Source organism: Phoca vitulina, unplaced genomic scaffold (assembly GCF_004348235.1).
Source record: "Phoca vitulina isolate PV1807 unplaced genomic scaffold, GSC_HSeal_1.0 scaffold11, whole genome shotgun sequence".
NCBI lineage: Eukaryota > Metazoa > Chordata > Mammalia > Carnivora > Phocidae > Phoca > Phoca vitulina.
The window spans coordinates 10,472,624-10,492,649 of NW_022589714.1; the positions used below are offsets into that span (position 1 = coordinate 10,472,624).

The following is a 20,026-nucleotide window of genomic DNA, read 5'->3' on the forward strand; positions in this document are numbered from 1 at the left end:
TGTAAAACAAATATGCTCCTCTTTTTAAAAAGAGACACAAGCACAAAGAATACCAAAGTACGTGCCGGTGAGGAACATCTAGTCCTTTCCTTGACTGATGAGGCCAGGGAGGCTGAAAATCAAGTCCCAAATATCGGCATATGACAGAGGAGAACGTGTCTTCTCCCCACGCCTGCCCTAGTTTTCCTTCCTGAATCCAGTGTATTAAAGTGCCTGGTTAAACAATCTCGATGATGTTTACATAAGAAAACAAATAAGCGGTTATATTCGTTTTCCCAAGCTGCTAGGACAGGCCGCAGTTGTGGTGTACAGGAATGAACACAGTAATGGAAAAATATCAAATCCCATGAAAAGGCAGATGTTTGGGCCCATAGACTAATTCACCAAGTCCTCTGCTATTCCTTCTCACCTAAGTTTCTTCCAATAAGTGGACTAAAATATAGCCTTATGAACCACAGCCCAGCAATGTCCACATCAGTACAGAAGAGTGTGAAATAAAAACATATGTTGAGGGGCGCCTGGGTGGCTCAGTGGGTTAGGGAACCGACTCCTGGTTTTGGCTCAAGTCACGATCTCATGATCGTGGGATCGAGCCCCGCGTCAGGCTCTGAGCTCAGCAAGGAGTCTGCTGGGGTTTCTCTTTCCCTCTGCCCCTCCCCACACTCACTCACTCACTCTCTATGTCTCTCTCTCTCTCTCTCAAATGAATGAATAAATCTTTAAAAAAAATATGCTTAACCTGACATACCAAAGTCCAATGTGACTAAAACACAGACAGACAACATAGAGAACGACAGTAATGAGGACAGGTTCCGTATGAACTGTGGAATCTGTCTCATTATATAAATGAAAGGATGTGTAGTATTCAACATAAAATCACATACCCTAAAAAAGTCATCTACCATTTGAATTGCCTGCTCCTACCCAAGGCTTCCCTAGGACACGCCTAGTTTCAACTGTTGCTCCCGGGCAAGGGAGCCCTTGCTTAAAAAGCCTAAAGCTGATATTTGGTGTGCAATGTGTCAATGAGGTTAGACCATCTATTTTCAGTTTTCAAACCACCCTTACTATTTTGTGCCATCAAAGGACAAGGAAGGAGAACAGTGGTTTATGGTGCTATACTCCCGCATCTGGATTATCTGCAGTGCAAAAGAGCTCTCTCTCTCTCCTTTTTTTAATAGCATGGTCCCTTATTATACAGTTCCTTCTTTTTAATATCAAGTAGCATTCAGCATCACAACATTAGGTCAGTAACCCGCAATTCTTCAAATTCTCCCTTCTGACGGGATTTAAAATGCTTCTCGGCCGCGGCAGAGTATTGGTACCGCCGGCAAGGACAGCCTCATTTCGAAGTGTAGGCTGCCACCTACTGACCGTGATCCAGTCTCTCTCAACATTCAGCTCGTCCCCAGAAAGCTACGCAATTCCTTGCAAGATGCTCTTTGCTATGTCATTTAATGCCATGTATTCAACGAGATCAATATAATCTTTTAAATACAAGTGCTTTTAACTTCAAAAAAAATACTAAGTGGACAGGCTTCTGGACAGCTAAACATCCCTGGCCTGCACTCAAAAGGGCAGAGAATTATTTTTAAAAGATATATGCTATTTTTTTAAATATGGGAAAAGTTCTATTTTAATAGATTTCTCTTCACCACTTCCTTTATTCTTCACTCCTGAAGACTGATGTTCACTCAGTCTCATTAGAGAGAGTTGATTTAATTGTTCATATTGACCAACCTGGAATTATTCAAAACTTCAATTCATAGTCCTAAAGCACTTGTTAAAAAAAGAAAAAAAAAATTCACAGCAGCTGACAATACAGCTAAAAGTTAGTGCTTAATTAGCTCAGCCCCGTGTCGTAGAGACCTAAATCTGCAGGTGCCTTGATGAGTAGAGGACTTTTTCAAGTGAGAGTTTCTCGCTGTTTTAAGAAAAAAATCTGACCAACCAAACATCATTAAAGGGAAATAAGGAAATCCCCTTTCTGAGGCAGTGGGCCATTGTCTTGGTGAGAGAGTGAAGGGTAAGTTCACTCAACAACATCCACTTCGTAAGTACAGACAGACACGATATTAGGAGCTCAGGATGCACAGATGACTTAAATATCCGTGGCCTTCCAGAAGCTGTCTGGGGCAGAGATGTGGGTGGGGAGACGACACTGCAGCCTGCACTATGTAAAAGCTATAAAATCTGAGCAGTGAAACCTAGTGCCTGAGTCTGCTTGGAGAGTCAGGAAGAGCTTTCTAGAGGAAACTTCTGAAGGCAAAAGCGGAGCTTACCAGGGAATCAGATGAGAGAGAGAGATCCAAATGGCATGTGCAAAGGACGAGAGATGGGGAAAAAGCAGAGGCTTAGGGAAAACATCTAGCGATTCAATATTGGTAAAGAATAAATTGAATGAGGTCAGGTAGGTAGGTAGAGGACAGATCTCAGAGTCTTTTGTATAAGCTGCCATGAGATGTGCCTTTTAGAACGGTCACACTGGCGGCCAGGTGGGGACTGGAGGGAGGCAGATTGCTAAGAACAGCAGTGAAACTGTCCAAGCAAAGATGATTAAGGATCTGAAGGCAGACCAGGGAGGTGAGAATGGAAAGGAGAGGTCACTTTAGAGACAAACCGTGAAGATGACTGGGGGTAAAGAATGGGAAAGGAGGAAGAGACTCAGATCCCACCCCCCAGTTTCTGGCTCAGGTAACTGAACAGATAGTGGCGTAGTCACCGAGATAGCAAGTGCAGTGGTCACTGTGGATCTGCTGGGTGGAGACAATGCACTCCGCAGAGTCTGAAAATAAGAGTTTGGAAATGCTGCGTTTGAAGTGACTGGAACACCGAGGTGATGATGTGCCGTGGTATAATGAGAACACAGATGTGAAGCTCAAGCCGGAGGTCTACACTGGATTTAGAAATTCGCCAGTCCCCAGTGAGCAGCAGGGGACAGGGGTGCAATGCCCCAGACAGAATGGGTGCAGTCAGAAGAGCACCACAGATGAGAACCTGGGCAGGCAGCCAACAGAAGCCTCGCCGGCCTCAACAAGCACTCGGCCCGCTACCACACTGGCGAGGGCAAGACAGGGAGAGCGAGGTGAGAAACTGCGCAGCCGCACAGCTACACCAGATGCAGACAAGCCTAAGTAGCTCAACTATAATTCGACCTCTGGTGTCCAATTCCACACATGAGGAGCTTGGAAGTAGCCAGTCTGTCCTAACAGCAAGTCAAAAGCCGCACAGACTGAAAAATCAACAACTCTTCTTGGACCCGAGAGAGAGGATAGGACACAGAGCAAACTGCTGTCCTCGAGACTGAAGAGACAGACAGAGGAATACGGGAAATCTTGACTTACCAGAGCTGAGACTAAGGAGTAAAAACCACTGTGAGAGCCAGTGCCAGGGAAGGAAAACTTGAACTGTAATTGAGGAGTTGCTGGAGGCTCAGTGCGAACAAGCCTGAGAATTAAAAACTCCAGGGATCCAGTCCTAAGGAGGCCTCCCCAATATTGTGAGGCTTACCTCCAGGAGCTCAACCAGATTCCTAGGATAAACACAGGAGAAAAATCCCCTCTTGCTTCCAGCTGGGGAAGCAGACAAGGAACCATTTTGAAATACACCAGAGCACTCCCTTCTTAAAAAGGCCTGACATCAAGGGAAACCTGGGTATTTATTGTCAGAGTGTAATTGACCTGGGGGAAGGACAATGCCCAACTCCAGGCAGCAACAGCCCTCCTGTCCCACCTGAGAGAGAGAAAAAAACACCTATGAAGTTCACAGTCCAGAGGCATAGGCTCAATAAAGGACTGAGACCTAATCACAGGACTACAGAATGCTTCCCTTCCCCAAACACCTCATCACCACATCTCTAAAGGCCTATTTACAGCAGTTCCTTTCACCCAGTGCATCATGTCCATCTAGCGAGAGAAAATTACAAGGCAAACCAAAAGGCAAAATCACAGTTTGAAGAGACAGAGCAAGCATCAGAACCAGACAGGGCAGGGATTGGAATTACCAGACCAGGGATTTAAAACAACTATGATGAATATGTGAAGGGTTCCAATGGATAAAGTAGACAACATGCAAGAACAGGTGGGCAATGTAAGCGGAGCTGAAAATCCTAGGAAGAAAACAAAAGTATAATTCAATGTTTTAAACATTAGTTAATATATGCAAACATATTCAGATATATTCAAATATGATCTAGAAGTGTGTAAACCAAGAGGGGTACCATGGTTTTCTCTAGGTTATCTTTGGAAGTATGGACAATTTTATGTTTCTCCTTTATGCTTTTCTATATTTTCCAAATTTTCTTCAATGCATATGCATTGCTTTTGAAATCAAATGTATATAAAGGCTTTTCAATTTTTTTTAAAGAGCTAAAGTTTGTAGGCACCTGAATTAGGTGGAACTAACTGAGATAGTGTGAGACAGTTGAGATTGGCCCAACTATCTCAATCTCTAAACAGCTGTTAGAAAGAGACAGGAGAAAGCAGTGGGACAGGACTCAGAAAATCAACCTGCTATAAAGAGAAGAGAACTTCCTGGTAAGCAAGGTGGAACATGATGCCATGATGTCCTGGATTCAAATATAACACAACCTCAGAGAAGAGTGGAAAAAGAAAGAACAACAATTGGGAAAAAAAAAGTCCGAAAGACTCTCCCCTCTTACTTGCATGCACCCATGAGCTTTAGAGAGCAGTGGCAAAGGTAAAAAGAAAGGTAGATGTCAACTCTTCCCCCTAAACTTAAGCACTTTGCTGACTTCCAGTTCAGGTAAGACTGAAAGAAGAAACGAAAAGTCAAATCACCTCAAAGTCACCCCTAACAGTAAGGAGTTGAAATATATTCCTTACACAGCAAGTTAGGAGGGAGGATGCTTGCATGGGCCAAAATGCACTGTTTGAAGTCTGAGTAAAATGAAATGAGTAAAAGCAATAGGCAGAAATCAATCACATGCCAAGCAAAAGACAGAGATCAGCTGAGGTAAGACGTGTGGAAGGATAATGGGATGGTGAATTTTTTTTTTTTTTGGAAGAGGGAATAGTAAATCTCATGTGTCAACTCGGCTAGATGATGGTGCCCAGTTGTTTGGTCAAATAGTATAGATATTGCTGTGAAAGTATTCTTTAGATGTGATTAACATTTAAATCACTAGACTTTCAGTAAAGCAGATGGCCCTTCATAATATGGATGAGCTTCACCCAGTCATTTGAAGGCCTTAGGAAAAAAGACAGTTTCCCCAACAAGAAGAAATTCAGCCTAAAGACTGCAACATAGAAACCCTGCCTGGGTTTCCAGCTTGCTGGCTTGCCCTACAGATTTCAGACTTGCCAGCCCCCTCATTATGTGAGCCAATTCCTTAAAAAATAAATCTCTCTCTCTTTCTCAATATAGATATAGGTGTAGACATAGATATATAGAGAGAGGGATGCATATAAATACAAATAGATATAGATGAACATATAATACCCATACATATATACACACATACATAGCTACAAATATATATATATATATCCTAATGCTTCTAATTCTCTGGAGAACCCTGACTAATACAGGTAATAAAAGATGAAATCTATTAACAGAGACCAGTAGGGCAGAATCTTGAACTAGAGACACTGGAATCAAAATTGGGTAAGGTAGGCAGTAGTAAGAGATCAAAGCTTCCTGGATTTGAATGACATGAGAAACAATACATTTAATGAAGATGACTTTGGCATCTATAATATGTGTGATCTGAACCAGATCAGAGAGATACTGCAATTAGAACACATCAGGAGAAATCTAGGCCAAAGGATTCTGTGGATGGCTATGGAAATGGAAAACTAAACCGAACAACAAAAATAAAAACAAAAACCAACAACTATCTATACAATAAGGATATGGCAAACAATGGAACAGGCATCTTTTGTATCTTCAAGATATTTAAGGAAAAGTTATACAGGAATACTATTCATATATAAAGATGGTGACTTACCATACTTGTCTCGCAAGCCAACCGTACATCTAAAGACTCCTCCAAAGGCGACATCTTCACCAAATATTACTGAAAAACAATGTTTAAAGAACATGTTTTATTTAATAACCCTTAAGTGATACTGACAACAAAAAATAAGTAATTTAAATGTTTACACTTTAAATCAGAAAACAAATGAATCCGAGGTTTAAATCAAGGCTTCTCAACTTCAACATCACTGCCAGTTTGGACTGAATAATTCTTTCATTGTAGCAGCCTGTTCTGTGCATTGCAGACAGAGAGCAGCATCCCTGGTCTCTACCCAGTGGATGACAGTTGCGCCCCCCACTCCAAAACACACACACACACACACAGTTGTGACCGCTAAAAGTGTCTCCAGAAGTCGTTAAACATAAAGGAAGAAGGGGGATTACAATCACCCCAACTGACAAAGAACCACTGATCTAGAATGTCACCTTGTTTTACCCATGAAGAAAACGAGGCCACAGCAGTAGTAAAGTAACTTGACCAGTAGGAAAGCAAGGGGCAGAACTATGACTCACACTCCAAGCTCAAGTCCTCCACCAGTGGTTCTCTTTCTTACATGGTCTACAGTGAAAGACAACAATCTGAAGGGCTGAGGGAAAAGCATTCCAAGGTGAGAGAACAGTCCAAAGTAGGAAAAGAACCTAAATTGTGTGAAAGGAGGCAAGTATGGTGGGAGATAGTGAGCAAGGCAATGACAATAAAAATGGGTGTTCATGGAGCTGAATTAATTAACTCACCTAACCAGCTTTGTGGACCTTAAGAAAACAATTCACCCCTATTTACTCTTTGAGATCAATCATTCTCAGATGACATTCAAACAAAGCAAGATCTCCTCATCCACTAGTGTAGCTCTCACTTTCTCCTAACAAATAACCTCTACTTTGCTTTACCTTAAAACCAGGGATTCTCAAGTGGAACCCCAAGGTATACTAAATATATATATTTATATATACTAATACATATATATATGAAGTAAAGCCAACCAAATTTAGAAATCATACAGAACAACTGTTTTTATACCAATAATTAAATTTGATAAGATAAAGTTATTTACAAATATAAAAGGTATTTCAAAAAAATCTTGTAAGTGGGATGACAATGTATCTCAAAGGAAAGCGTGGAATCAAATCTTCATTTCATAAACAGATTCATAAATCTGAATGAAGTGGTACCTCCCATTTTTTTCTATATGCTGGAGAAACAGAAGTACACGGTAGGTATTAATCCAGAAAGTATTAATATAATATCAGGACCACACATACTATGGGAGAAAGTTGACTTGATGATGTTAGATATACATGAGAACTAATTCATAATGAATTGATTTTAAAAAATGTGTTAATATCATAACCTGATTATTTAACCTTAATCATTTGATCAGATCTTTTAAAAAAATTTCAGGGAGACGTAATGTTAACCGTTGAGCTTCAGACGCAATATTTCCAGCAAATTTTCAATTCTGAATTAACACAGCTACCACACTCACGCACAAAGGAAGTTTACCTGCAGTAGGATCTTTAGCCAATGAGTTATCCAAGGCACTTGTTATCGCCTGGAAAAGATTCATTTTCTGAGTTTGCCCTGTGAAAATTTAAAGAAAAAAAATTTTAAGTAACATTCCTACACTGTAAGATGTATAAAAAAATAACTAGTTTCTTAACAGTTGATTAAAACATGAATAAAATCAAAGTAGAAAGGAAGATACAGAATACACTATGTGAATTTATTGGATTATTCACAATGAGGCTGGTTTTGTGGAAAGTACAAAAGCAATATAGACTTCTGCGCTTGATGATGAAGCAAAATTTACATATATTAAGCAATTAAAAAACAAGTATAAAAAAGGAAAAAGGAATTTAATCAAGTCACCAAATGTGTAGAGACAATAAATAAAAGTGATGGGAAGTCAGAAAAGGGAACCCGCCAGAGTAAAAGTGGTCTGGGAAGACACTCTGGACAGGGGTTAAATACATCATTAAAAGTGCGCATGACCCGAGGCACATGTTAAATATGCCAGTAACAGCAAATAGCCATGGGCCATGAAACAATGAGGGAGGAAGGCTAATGATAAACTTGAGCACTCAGAACTTGCTGGTGTTTGGAGAGTACTACAAGCCCATGCCTCGACACACCAGGCTGAGTAATTCCTACAGTCTTACTGCTCAAGTATTATTTCTGCAAGCCAACCTCTGGCTCCCTAAATAGGTTGATAGGAGGGTGAAATGAAACAGTACATGGAAAGCACTTAGGACAGTACCTGACACAATGAGTGCTAAATAAATAGGAGCTATTTATTATTAGAAACTGGACTTTGCCCGTGTCCTTCATCCTGACCTTGGTATTATCTTGAATGGTATAAAACTTTATTTAATAAAGTTCCAAATGTTAGAATTCAGGAACATCATTACTTTAGAGCTTTCAGTCTTGGTGCTGCCCAGAACTTGAGGTCAGCTCCTCTCCAAAAACACTCTTCAGGGCAGAGAAAAGCTTCTACCTGAATCTTCTCTGATCCACAGGCCATCTTCACTTTAGGGCCTGATCTGTGCACCAGTGTTCACTTTAACCCACAGCCATGCTGGCAGCAAATCCCTTGAACACCTGCTAATTACCCTGACTACGGTCCCATCTAACCTCTGTGTTCCTCGGTAGCCTGCTGTGTCCCAAAAGCCACGGCCTAATTCAGTGTGGGTCACAATGGTGCCATCAACACTCTGGCTGTCACACACGCTGGCCACTCACCCTTATCCTGGAGACCCATCTTCGTCCCAAGCCCAGCCTGGATCCACAGCACGCTCTGATTTATGACATCGTCCATCATCCACTGATACTCAACCTTCTGACTCGCTACCTGCTCTGACCCCTTCCACACTGCCGAATGCCCGGGCTTCAGGTCTGGGCAATGCCCACTCGGATCTGCCCTGCTGCCCTCTCTGCCGAAAATAAAGGCCTGTTTCTACTCTTATTTTTATAAATAAATAAAATCTTTAAAAAAAAAAAAAAACAAATCTGGGGCACCTGGGTGGCTCAGTCGTTAAGAGTCTGCCTTCAGCTCAGGTCATGATCCCAGGGTCCTGGGATCGAGCCCCGCATCGGGCTCCCTGCTCGGCGGGAAGCCTGCTTCTCCCTCTCCCACTCCCCCTGATTGTGTTCCCTCTCTTGCTGTGTCTCTCTCTGTCAAATAAATAAATAAAATCTTAAAAAAAAAAAATACAAATCTACTCTTATTTTTGATGGGGATAATAGGAATTCATTCCAGAAAGTATTGTTATGCCATGTATGCCAAAGGATACATAATCACACCACATGTCCATGACTCATAATCTATTTTTCTTCAGGCTAAGGCTGTATCATTTAATAGATACTTGCCTTAAATCCTTCTCCACTGTATAAAACCTCTTTAAAAGTGCTTATTGGTACACGGCATCAGATGACAATGGTTTAGGGCAAACCTTTTATCCTACCACCGTGACATTCCCATTCTTTCTCCCATTTCATACATTTCCTAAAGCAAGATTTTTGTCTATTTGATGTTCATAGCTAAGAACCTAAGAAGGATAAAAATGCCTAAACATCTAAAGTGGCATTTATTTCAAGTGTGCTGACCATCTGAATTAATCCTGAATGCCTCCAAGACATCTTATTTCATTGCTTCAACGAGTTTGGAGTACAAAAAAAGCAAATACTTTAATACTAAAAATCATACCAAGTAAATCTGGAAAGTATTGCTTAATTACCCACAAAGAATCTACTCATCTTGTAGGAAAGTAATTTATAAGTATGGGTATTTAAAGGCTTTATTTCCATGGAAGCACAAAAATTTCCACTCCTAAATACTTTTTTTCAAATAGATGCAAAATTTTAGGGGTTTGGATTAACTGCTATGCTACTAGATGCTTTTAAAAGATTTAAATAATTTTTAATAGCGCAACAGCTATCTTTCAATTATTTTTAAAGTTGCAGTGTGGTCTGTGAATGAGTGGGGAAGAAATCACAAATTATTCACATGTGAGATCACTTTAAATATTTATTCACCTTAGAATTACTTATTCTCCTACAGGTTATATTAAAGATCATTGATAAGATATGCCTATGTTCTCTCATGATAAAGTATGTACCTGTAGCACGTCTAACTATGAACATTAAAAAATTATTAAACACTGCTGCCAAATCATACAATTACCAGTATTAATAAATGGCTGCTAAATTTCAAAACCAGACTGACAACTCTTCTTTCCAGATAAAAAGTTAAAACAAAACAAAAATGGACACAGCAGTGCAATTTCCCTAGTCAGGGATACCAGCTAATGGATACCAATTGGTAAAACATAGCTTTACGGATGGAGTGAGCCGATCACTTGAACGTGTCCTAAGTAGAGCATTGTGAAAAACCAGGTCATTATCACTGCTGCAAAGATAAAGTGGTATGTAATGTAGTGTCGGTGGAATATAAGGAACACAATGGAACAGAAGCCCCAAGAGGGCAGGGATTCTTACCTGCTTTTGATCAGAAGTACATGCTTAGTGCTTATAACAATGCCTGCCACGTAGTAGGTGCTCGATAAATATTTGTTGAATGAATGACTGAACAAAGAAACATATGAGGCTAGTTCAATAAAGATAAAATATACAAAGTAAATTGTTAATCAACCACTTAAAGAGGAAGAAATACAGTAGGAAAAAATATCTACCGATGTTACAATTCAGAGTCAGACTGCAGGGGAGGGGGAATGAGGCAGAAGTGATACTGAGGTGGAGAATTCAGTTATTCTGAATAACTCTTCAGTATGCAGTAGCATTGAAGGGAGAAGCCTTCCACAGAACTAGAGGATCGAGACAAAAGGGGCAAATAGGTGCCCAAGGAGCAGTGTCTAGAAATAAACAAGGTCAACAGCAGGGCAGGCAGACAGTTAAGTGCCTTTGTAGTTAGACCATGAACAAATAAAAATACACAGCTGTGATATGGAAAGTGAGGGTCTACTTTCAGAAACCAAAGGTTCTGCCAGCACATTCAGCACTGGCCCTCCTCTGAGCTGCCTAGTCCTTGGTATACACCTGGATAGCATAGCATTTTCATGTCATATTCCCTAGAAAGCTCAGCACTTAGTGCCTAACCCACACATGACAATCAGGACATGCCCGTTGAAGCATGATGGAGGAATGATTTTAGTGGCATAATCTGGCACTAACCACACGGTGAAATGGAAAGATGCCTAAGAAACTACCTATTTTCTCCCAACAAAACCTCTTCTACCCACCCCACCCCCCCCATGCCCTGTCCTCCGGGAATCCCTTTGTATGTGCCACATACGTACCTCTATCCATTCTAATCCCTATTACAGCGTTTCCCAACCTCTACCCCATAAAGTAAGTTTCATAGAGAATTCAAATATGAGGGACAGAACATTTTGTATTAAAATATAAATGAAGGATCTATAATCATAAATGCCTTTTTAAAGTGCCCGTAAAGAAGGGGGGTGGGGAGACTGCCACCTGAGGCCAAAATTGGGAAGACCTAAGAAAGCTTTAAAGTTGAAGAGACTATGGCTAGGAGCCCTGGGTCCCCCATCTCAGGGCACCTGGTAACTTATGTCCTGGTATGATGAGCTATAGCTGTTTCCCTTCCTTCAGCTGGATACTTCCCTACTCGGTCGGTCTCTAAATGGTTTTTAAAGTCTTCTGTATGCTGGTGACTCCCAGATGGGTTTCTCCAGTCCAGACCTCTCCTCTGAGCTTCTGACTTACATCCAACAGTCGCCAGTTCCCAACTTGGGTGTCAGGCTTTTCTAACTCAGTAAGCACTCAGCTAAACTCTTGATGTCTGCTCCCAAAACCAGTCTTTTCCATCTTAGCAAACAGCACTATCCTCAACTCAAGTGTCCAAGCCAGAAATTGAGAAAGCACCCTTGAATGTCTTCCTTTGATTCATTTCTTGTATCCAATCCATCCAATCCTACTTCCAAAATATAGCTTCTTCCGAAGATATATACTTTGGATATATCTTTGGATATATATTACTTCCAAAATATAGCTTAAAATCTAGTGCTACAATGTCCGAATTCCAGAACTCACCATCTCTTTCCTGTTCCTGAAAACCACCTCCTAATGTCCTGTCTTAGCCAGCTCTGGCTGCTACAGCAACAGACTGAGAGGCTTAAACAACAGAAACTTATTTCTCACTCTTCTGGAGGTTGGGAAGTCCAAGACCAAGGTGAGTTCCTGATGAAGACCCTCTTCCTAGTTTGCAGAAGGCCATCTTCTTGCTGCATCCTTACATGGTGGAAGAGAAAATCTCTCTGTGTCTCTCCTTATAAGGGCTTTAATCCCATTCACGAAGGCTCCACCCTCATGACCTAATTACCTCCCAGTGACCCCCATCTCCAAATACAACCACACTGGGGATTAGGGTTTCAACATAAGAATGAGGGGATGGGGAAGACACATTCAGTCCATAGTACCACCTCCTCACTTCTACTCCTTCACCGCTCATTCAACAAAGCGCTACTACAATAAGTCCTAAAAAGCACTGCATTTCATGTTACTCCTCTGCTCAAAATCCTTCTAAGTTCTCTGACTGCACCCAGAATAAAGCCCCACTCCAAATCATGTCCACAAAGCCCTGCTTGATCTCATACCTGCCCACCTCAGAAGTCCTATTGTGTACCATTATCCCCAAGGCTCAGCACCTGACTCTTCTCTCAATTCCCCCAAACCAAGCTCCCTGCAACATCAGGACCTTCATGCACACTGGGTCCTCTGCCTGGCACCCCCTTCACACCTCTTTGGATACTCCTTCGTGATCCCTTAGAGCCTAGTTAAATGCTACCTCTTCTTAGGGGTCTCACTAGATCTCTATTATTCTTTTTTCCTGCACCGGAACATTTCCTATAGGTCATTTATTGCAACTGGGATTGATTTAAGTATGCATTTGCTTGCTATTTGTTGTCCATCTCCCCCACTAGACTTCAAATTCCATGAGCGTGGGTCCATATCCACATTTGTATTTTGCGCTAAGCACCTGGCACAAAGTTTAGCATCCAGGAGAAAATTAAAATGCATAGAAAATTAAAATGCATACAATGAATAAAGAAACCTACACATACACATAATGCCTAAAATCAGGGACAGGGAGAAGCCCAGATGTGTTCTTGGGGAGCAAAACAGTGCAATGAAGGAAGTTTAAATGTCAAAAAGTAGAGGGGCACGTGGGTTAAGGTGATTAAGCGTCAGACTCTTGATTTCAGCTCAGGTCATGATCTCAGGGTCATGAGATGAAGCCCTGCATTGGGCTCACGCTCAGTGTGGAGTCTGCTTGTCCCTCTCCCTCTGCTCCTCCCCACCCCTACCCCTCTCACTCACTCTCTCTCTCTCAAATGAATAAATAAAATCTTAAAAAAAAAAAAAAGTATAAGTTTAGGGGTGCCTGGGTGGCTCAGATGGTTAAGCATTTGCCTTTGGCTCAGGTCATGATCCCAGGGTCCTGGGATCAAGCCCCGCATTGGGCTCCCTACTCAGCAGGGAGCCTGCTTCTCCCTCTCCCTCTGCCACTCCCCCTGCTTGTACTCTCTCTCTCTGTCAAATAAATGAAATCTTAAAAAAAAAAGTAGAAGTTTAACCATTTAAAACCTATTTGCATCTAAATTTCTTTACATAAAATGTGGATGATAATAGGATCTCTATCACAGCACTGTTACATGAGGATTAAATGAATTGCTACATGTAAGCACTCAGAATAGTGTTTGGTACCTGGTAAGCTCTGATAAAAGTGTCTGCCGTCATTATTACCATTCTTTGGGGTACCATGGAAAGGTCTGGATGAACAATGATAAAGTCAGAAGAAGGAAACAGTGTAGGAAGAGAAAACAGGAAGGACTCGATTTGGGGCAATTCTAAATAAGACAGGGAAAAGACACATGGAGAGAATTATCTAGTCTCAAAGGTTCCCAACTTTTGACATGGTTGTGTTGGTGCCAGACTAACACTCAGATGAGCCTACCTCATAATGCTATATTCTGCCAACACTTCCAATACTATGGAATAAATGTTTGTGTCCTCCCCCTCAACATTCGTATGTTGAAACTTCATCCCCAGCATGACGGCACTTGGACATGGGGCTTCCGGAGATGAACAGGTCATGAAGGTGGAGCCCTCCTGAATGGGATTCATGCCCTTATAGAAAGAGACCCCACAGAGCTCCCTTCCACTATGTGAGGTCACAGTGAGAAGACAGCCGGCTAAGAACCAAGAGGCAGGGCCTCACCAGACGCCAAATCTGTCAATTCCTTGATCCTGGACTTCCCAGCCTCTAGAACTGTGAGAAATAAATTACTGATGTTTATAAGCCACCAGTCTATGGTACTTTTGTTACAGCAGCCCAAACGCACTAAAACATCCAATCAACACATCCAAACCTAAGTCATCCTCTCTCCAAAAACGTGCTTCTCTCTTCCAGCATCCCTCATCTGTATCAGTGATACCACCACTCACCCTCCTTTCGGCATCCCAGGCTAAAAATGTCAAGTCATCTTTGATACCCCTTCCCCTCAGCCCCCACAGGCAAAAGAGCACCAGATCTAGTCAATTCCTTCAAAACACACAATCATCCCCGCTGACACCCCCCAACCTTTAAACAATTATATCCTCTCACATGGACAGTACAATATCCCTCTGATCGCTGTCTCCTTACTTTCCCTTCATTAATCAATTCTATAAACTCTCCTCATAACAATGCATGAGCACATCGCAAGTCACTCTCTTACCTATAAGCAAGTGATGGCCCTCCCCAGCCCACAGAATCAAACCTGAACCTGAATGTAACGCACCCAGCACAGTGTAAGCTACATTGGATATACTCAATCTTTTCTCTCCCCCAACCTTTCTTCTGGCTTTCCAAACTTATTTCCTACCCCTCCTCTTTTTCCTCCAAACGAACTCACTCCTTCTCATTCCTCATAAAAGCCTATGCTTTCTGGCCGCTCTTTACTCCTGCTGTTCCCTTCTCTACAAATTCTAATGCTGGAAAGAAGACCTTCATCCCCACAGAAAGAGATTCTTCGGTCTACCCTTGATTTCTGAGAGCGGCCTGCCTCCCCCAGCATAACCACAAAGGCTTTTCCAGATGCCACAGAACAAGCCTACCTCACATTGGGGGCTTCCCCATTGCTTGCCCTTTTTCCTTCCAGGAGAACACTGTTCTTCTACCTTGGAGGTAATTCCTTAGTCATTCCTCAGGTGAAGCTTAAATGTCACCTCCTCAGAGTCGACCCTGACCATCACTCTATTTAAGCAGTCTCTTTCATGTGTAAAAATAACCAAAATTTTAAAAATAAAACTATTTGTAGCATACATGAAAGACAAAGAGTTACTATCTTCATTAATATCTTTAATATACAAAACATGAGCAGAACAGTAGTGTGAGAGGCTCTGAAGATAGACCTATTTGGGTTCACATTCTGGCCCTGCTACTCCTCAGACTTGGGCCAGCCACTAACATCTCTGAGCTTCAATTTTCTCATCTATAAAATGAGCACAACACTCTCTAGGTCACAAGGTTACTGTGAGGATTACAGACTGATGTCTATCACACCTGGAATAGACAGTTGTTCAGTAATGGTAGATAGGATTCGTACTGATAGACAAAATTACTAGGCATATAATTTTTTAAATATGCAAAGACAAGGAACATCCAATTCACAAGAGAAAATAAACCTGGCAAACAAATATCTGGTAATTATTCCTTAATAGAAATAAAACAAGTACATATTAAAACAAAGTGCAATTAGAACAACACACCCAAGCATGCGTGCACACACACAATTCTGATCCCAATTCCAATCTGTGTGTTTTTTTAACACACAACCAAGCAATTCTGCACCACCAGCTGGGTGCCCTACAATGCGACCCAATTCTGACACCATCTGCCTGGGGTTAGTGTCAGACCCCACAGGTTAAGGGCTCAGTCATAAGACTGTGCCCACCTCCCAGTTCACATGCCAATCACAAGTCCAGGTTGTCACCCATGCTTCTGACTCACTGGCTATAGACTGGAGGTTCCCACCATTCCCTCTTTGGGTTCAATTAATTTGCTAGAACGGCTCACAGAACTCAGAGAAATATTTTACTTACAAGATTACTGATTTATTATAAAAGGACATAACTCAGGAAAAGCCAGATGGAAGAGATGCATTGGGCAAGGTATGGGTCAAGGGCACAGCTCCCATGCTCTCTGAGCACGCCACTATCCCTGAATCTCTACCTATTCACCAACCCAAATGCTCTCTGAACCCCATCCTTTTGGGTTTTCAAAGGAAGTCTCATTACATAGTCATGACTGATTAAATTCATTCAACCTCCAGAACCATTCCCCTCCGCAGAGGTCGGAGGTGGGACTGAAATCACACGATTGATTCCTCTAGTGACCAGCTTCCATCCTTAGATGACCTAGGAGCTTTCAAAAAGTTACCACCAGCGTAACAAGGCACCTTTATTGCTCTCATCAAAGGAAACTGCAAAGGTTTAGGAGCTCTGTGCCAGGAAAAGGGGACAAAGACCAATATGTATTTCTTATTATAAATCACAGTATCACAGCACGACTGTGATTTTATCATGACACCCAATACTCAGACTCTTATACATGCAGATGGAAGTATAAACTATAATTTGAACGATGTATTAAAAATCCATTAAACTGTTCCTATCTTGAGTCAGAAATCTCATCCCTAGGACTTTATTCTAAAGAAATAATCTCAGATACATAAAGGATACATGAAATGTTTCTAACCACATTATTTATAACAGCACAGAAGTGTAAAACAAAAGCATAATGGTAATTATTTAAAAGTTTCCACTTATTGAGTGCTTAATAGTCAAACTGGGTTAAGTACATTGTACACAACTGTCTATATTTAGTCTCTGTAACAATCTCTGAAGTAGGTATTATTATAAAATCCTTACTTACAAAGAAACTGAAGCCTAGAGACGATAAGTGAGTAATCCAAAATCATAGGTAGCAGGGCCAAAACCAAACCTAGGACAATCTGATTCTAGGGCCAAGATCTGAACCACTAAACTAGAGTGTTTATACTCCATGGAACATGTCGCCCTTTTTTTTTTTTTAAGATTTTATTTATTTATTTGACACACAGAGAGAGCACACAAGCAGAGGGAGAGAGAGAGAAACAGGCTCTCTGCTGAGCAGGGAGCCCAGTGCGGGGCTCAATCCCAGGATCATGACCTGAGCCGCAGGCAGATGCTTAAGGAACTAAGCCACCCAGGCACCCTGAACGTACTGCTTTCTAAAGAAGGTTATGAAAACTATGTAATCATATGGGGAAACACTTCTGATTAAGTAATGCAGATTGTATCTGCGTTAAAACTACAGTTACAGGAAAAATTTAATTCTGCTAATTTGATCAATGGAATAATTTAATTCCACTAAACTGAAAGGAAATACCTGGAAGGATACACACCAAAATGTTAGCAGTATTTACTAATAGTAGTGGATGGTGAGATTACTTTTTCTTACTTTTTTCTATTATCCAAATTATCTGTAACATGCATTTATTCTTATTTTTATAAGGACAAACATATAAACGTGATTATCATTCTACCTGGATTTTAGTAATTTCACAATTATGGAAGGAGGCTGGGGAGATTAAGAAGACCTATATTCTATTTCTCGAGTATTGGGCTAAAGTTTCTTTGCTTTCAAGACAGAATTCAAGGTTCATCCCGTTGGTGAGAAAAAATTGCTATTCACTTTTATGGTATCTACTGTTTCACAAAAGTGGTACACCTCTTAGTGAATTATTTCTGCATGCATTATAGCACATTGTTTAGAATGGAAGCTCTAGATTCTAAATAATTAAAATCCAAAGCGGAAGCTATCACTAACTTATCTGTGTAACCTTGGACAAACTATCTCAGGACTTCAGTTAACATCACTTACCTCTAAAGGTTGTCCCAAGCATCCAATGAAATAATGAATGTAAATTTTTCAGCACAGTCCCTGCCTATGGTAAGCACTCAATATATATTCATGCCTATTATTCACAAGTATAGGCACCCTTCCAAAAATATCAGATCTAGCATGTGAGAAGTTATCAGACAAGGAAAAGGTAAATGTTCTCTTATTGTTTCCATTGTTCTGATAATAGACACTAGATCTTTCAGAGATTACATATAACTTGCAGAAGAAATGGTAAAAGTCATGCAACTGTCATACTGTGAGGAGTTTGCTATGTGCCCTTCCTACCAATGAGAGTACTAGATGACCTCCTCCTCCCCTCACCTTCATCAATTACCCCCTCCTTAGCTAAGTGGCAGCCTAGCCCAGCCCAGGCTCATTGCTAGGCTCAAATGGGAAACCTGGGATTCTTTCCCATCTCCAGGAACAACCTGTTCTATGACTTTGGGGAAATCAATTCAATTACTTAGTTCTTCCACTTCCTCTTCCCTGCCAAAGCAAAAATAATAATATTATTATCATCATCATTATTAAAGAATAAGAAAAAAAATCATCATCATCATCATTATTAAAGAATAAAAAAAATCATCATCATCATTATTAAAGAATACGAAAAAAATTCTCTTTTAAATACCGGTGCCTGCAGTTAATGGCCCAGTTCCGGACAAACTGGGACAACACCTAGGGCCAAGGCTGGGAAAGTAAGGACGGAGAACTGAGAAAAGGAGGCGTTCCCTGGGCACCACCCCTCCACCCTCTGCCCTTCCAGACCGCGGTATGCCCTCTCACCCATCTCGAGGGTTCTGAGGGAATGCCTCTCGAGGGTTGTACAGTCACAAAAATAGAGCGACGAGGAAAACCACAGTCAGACCCTAAAGTAGGGAGGCTCCAGAAAGCAGGGCAGGAATTACACCAAGATGCAAGATCAGCCTGCCGGCCGCCGCCCACACAAGCAGGGTGGCACTCCTTGCGAGGCCCCCACAGGCCTGGGAGGCTGGGTTGCACCAGGAGCAGACAGGGCAGTCCCTAGCTCACCATACTCCTGGGGCTCCGGATCCGGCTGGAAAGTGAAGTGAGCCACATGCCTCCTCTGCGCCGCAACCCCAGTGGCCGAGTCCGGCAGCAGCAAGCCCCGCAGCAGCCCCGCGCCTCGAAGCCGACGCCACTGTCCTTCCGCCCCGGCCGCACGTAGCCTCAACAGCCCGCCCGCAGCCCCCGCTAACGCCGCCATCCCCACTTGCAAACCGGGTTTGCGAGCTACGCCGCCGCACCCGGCAGGCAGAGAGGGCGGAGCACCGAGGCGACTTCCTTATTGGTTGGACCCAAGGGGAGGACCCATGAAACGGACCAATCAGAGTTAAGAATTCGGGGGTGGGGAAGGCGACGAGAGGAGGCCAGGGGTGTTTGCTTGTAGAGTGCATGCGGAAGAGGAGCTGGGGCGGGGGCGAGCGAGCAGGTGAGCTCCAATGAAATTGTCCCTGGAGGTGGAGCCTTCACAAAGTCACTGCATGGTCTCCCGGCGCGGACGCGGGTCTGTAATGTTACACACTAACCCTGGATTTGTTCTTTACGGATGTCATTTGCATTGTTACCTCCGATAACTTTTTCATTTTGAGATTTATGCTCTCTTTCCAAAATGTAACCCTTTTTTAGCCGCTCCTATTCTTTATCTGTATTATTTTATAAGTAAAAGATGGAAAGGGTTACTGATGGGCATTAAAAATTGGGAATCACTGCTCAAAGCTTCCGCTCTTTATTCAAAGCTTCCTTGAATGCTTACTAAGCATGTAAACATTTTTACTGATTTTGTTTGTCAGGATTTAGGGGAGAGTGAGAGGGGTAAACTCAGATTTCATCCTACAAATCCATGTAATAGGAATTCAGATGCATTTTGCCCAAGTGCCGTGAAAATGACCTGACCGGCTTACTCTAACTTTGAAACTTGGAGAATTCCAATCGTTAATTTACGTTTATAATAATCAATTTCAAAAATCTTTTTAAAAATCCAAATGTTTTAAAGGATACCTTCCCTGCTCATGAATTTAAAAATCACAGTAAAATATGAGAGA

General features: G+C 41.8%; 1 protein-coding gene across 8 annotated transcripts in view; it reads right to left on the reverse strand.

Annotated features, from left to right (window-relative positions):
• Window positions 1-19,235, reverse strand: part of BCKDHB (branched chain keto acid dehydrogenase E1 subunit beta) — a 206,492-nt gene extending 187,257 nt beyond the window's left edge. For 7 of the 8 annotated variants that reach the window (XR_004300168.1, XR_004300167.1, XM_032409388.1 and 4 more), the window contains exons 1-3: window positions 18,993-19,235; window positions 7,499-7,576; window positions 5,969-6,037 (exon numbers count right to left, since the gene is read on the reverse strand). Coding sequence is in view for 6 of the 8 variants with exons in the window: in XM_032409388.1 (XP_032265279.1) it covers window positions 5,969-6,037; window positions 7,499-7,576; window positions 18,993-19,188 (343 nt within the window). In the remaining 2 variants the exon portion in view is untranslated. Of the gene's footprint in view, window positions 1-5,968; window positions 6,038-7,498; window positions 7,577-10,489; window positions 10,577-18,992 lie in introns of all 8 variants that reach the window. The other variant, XM_032409392.1, reaches the window with a different exon arrangement.
• Between the last annotated feature and the right edge of the window lie 791 nt (window positions 19,236-20,026).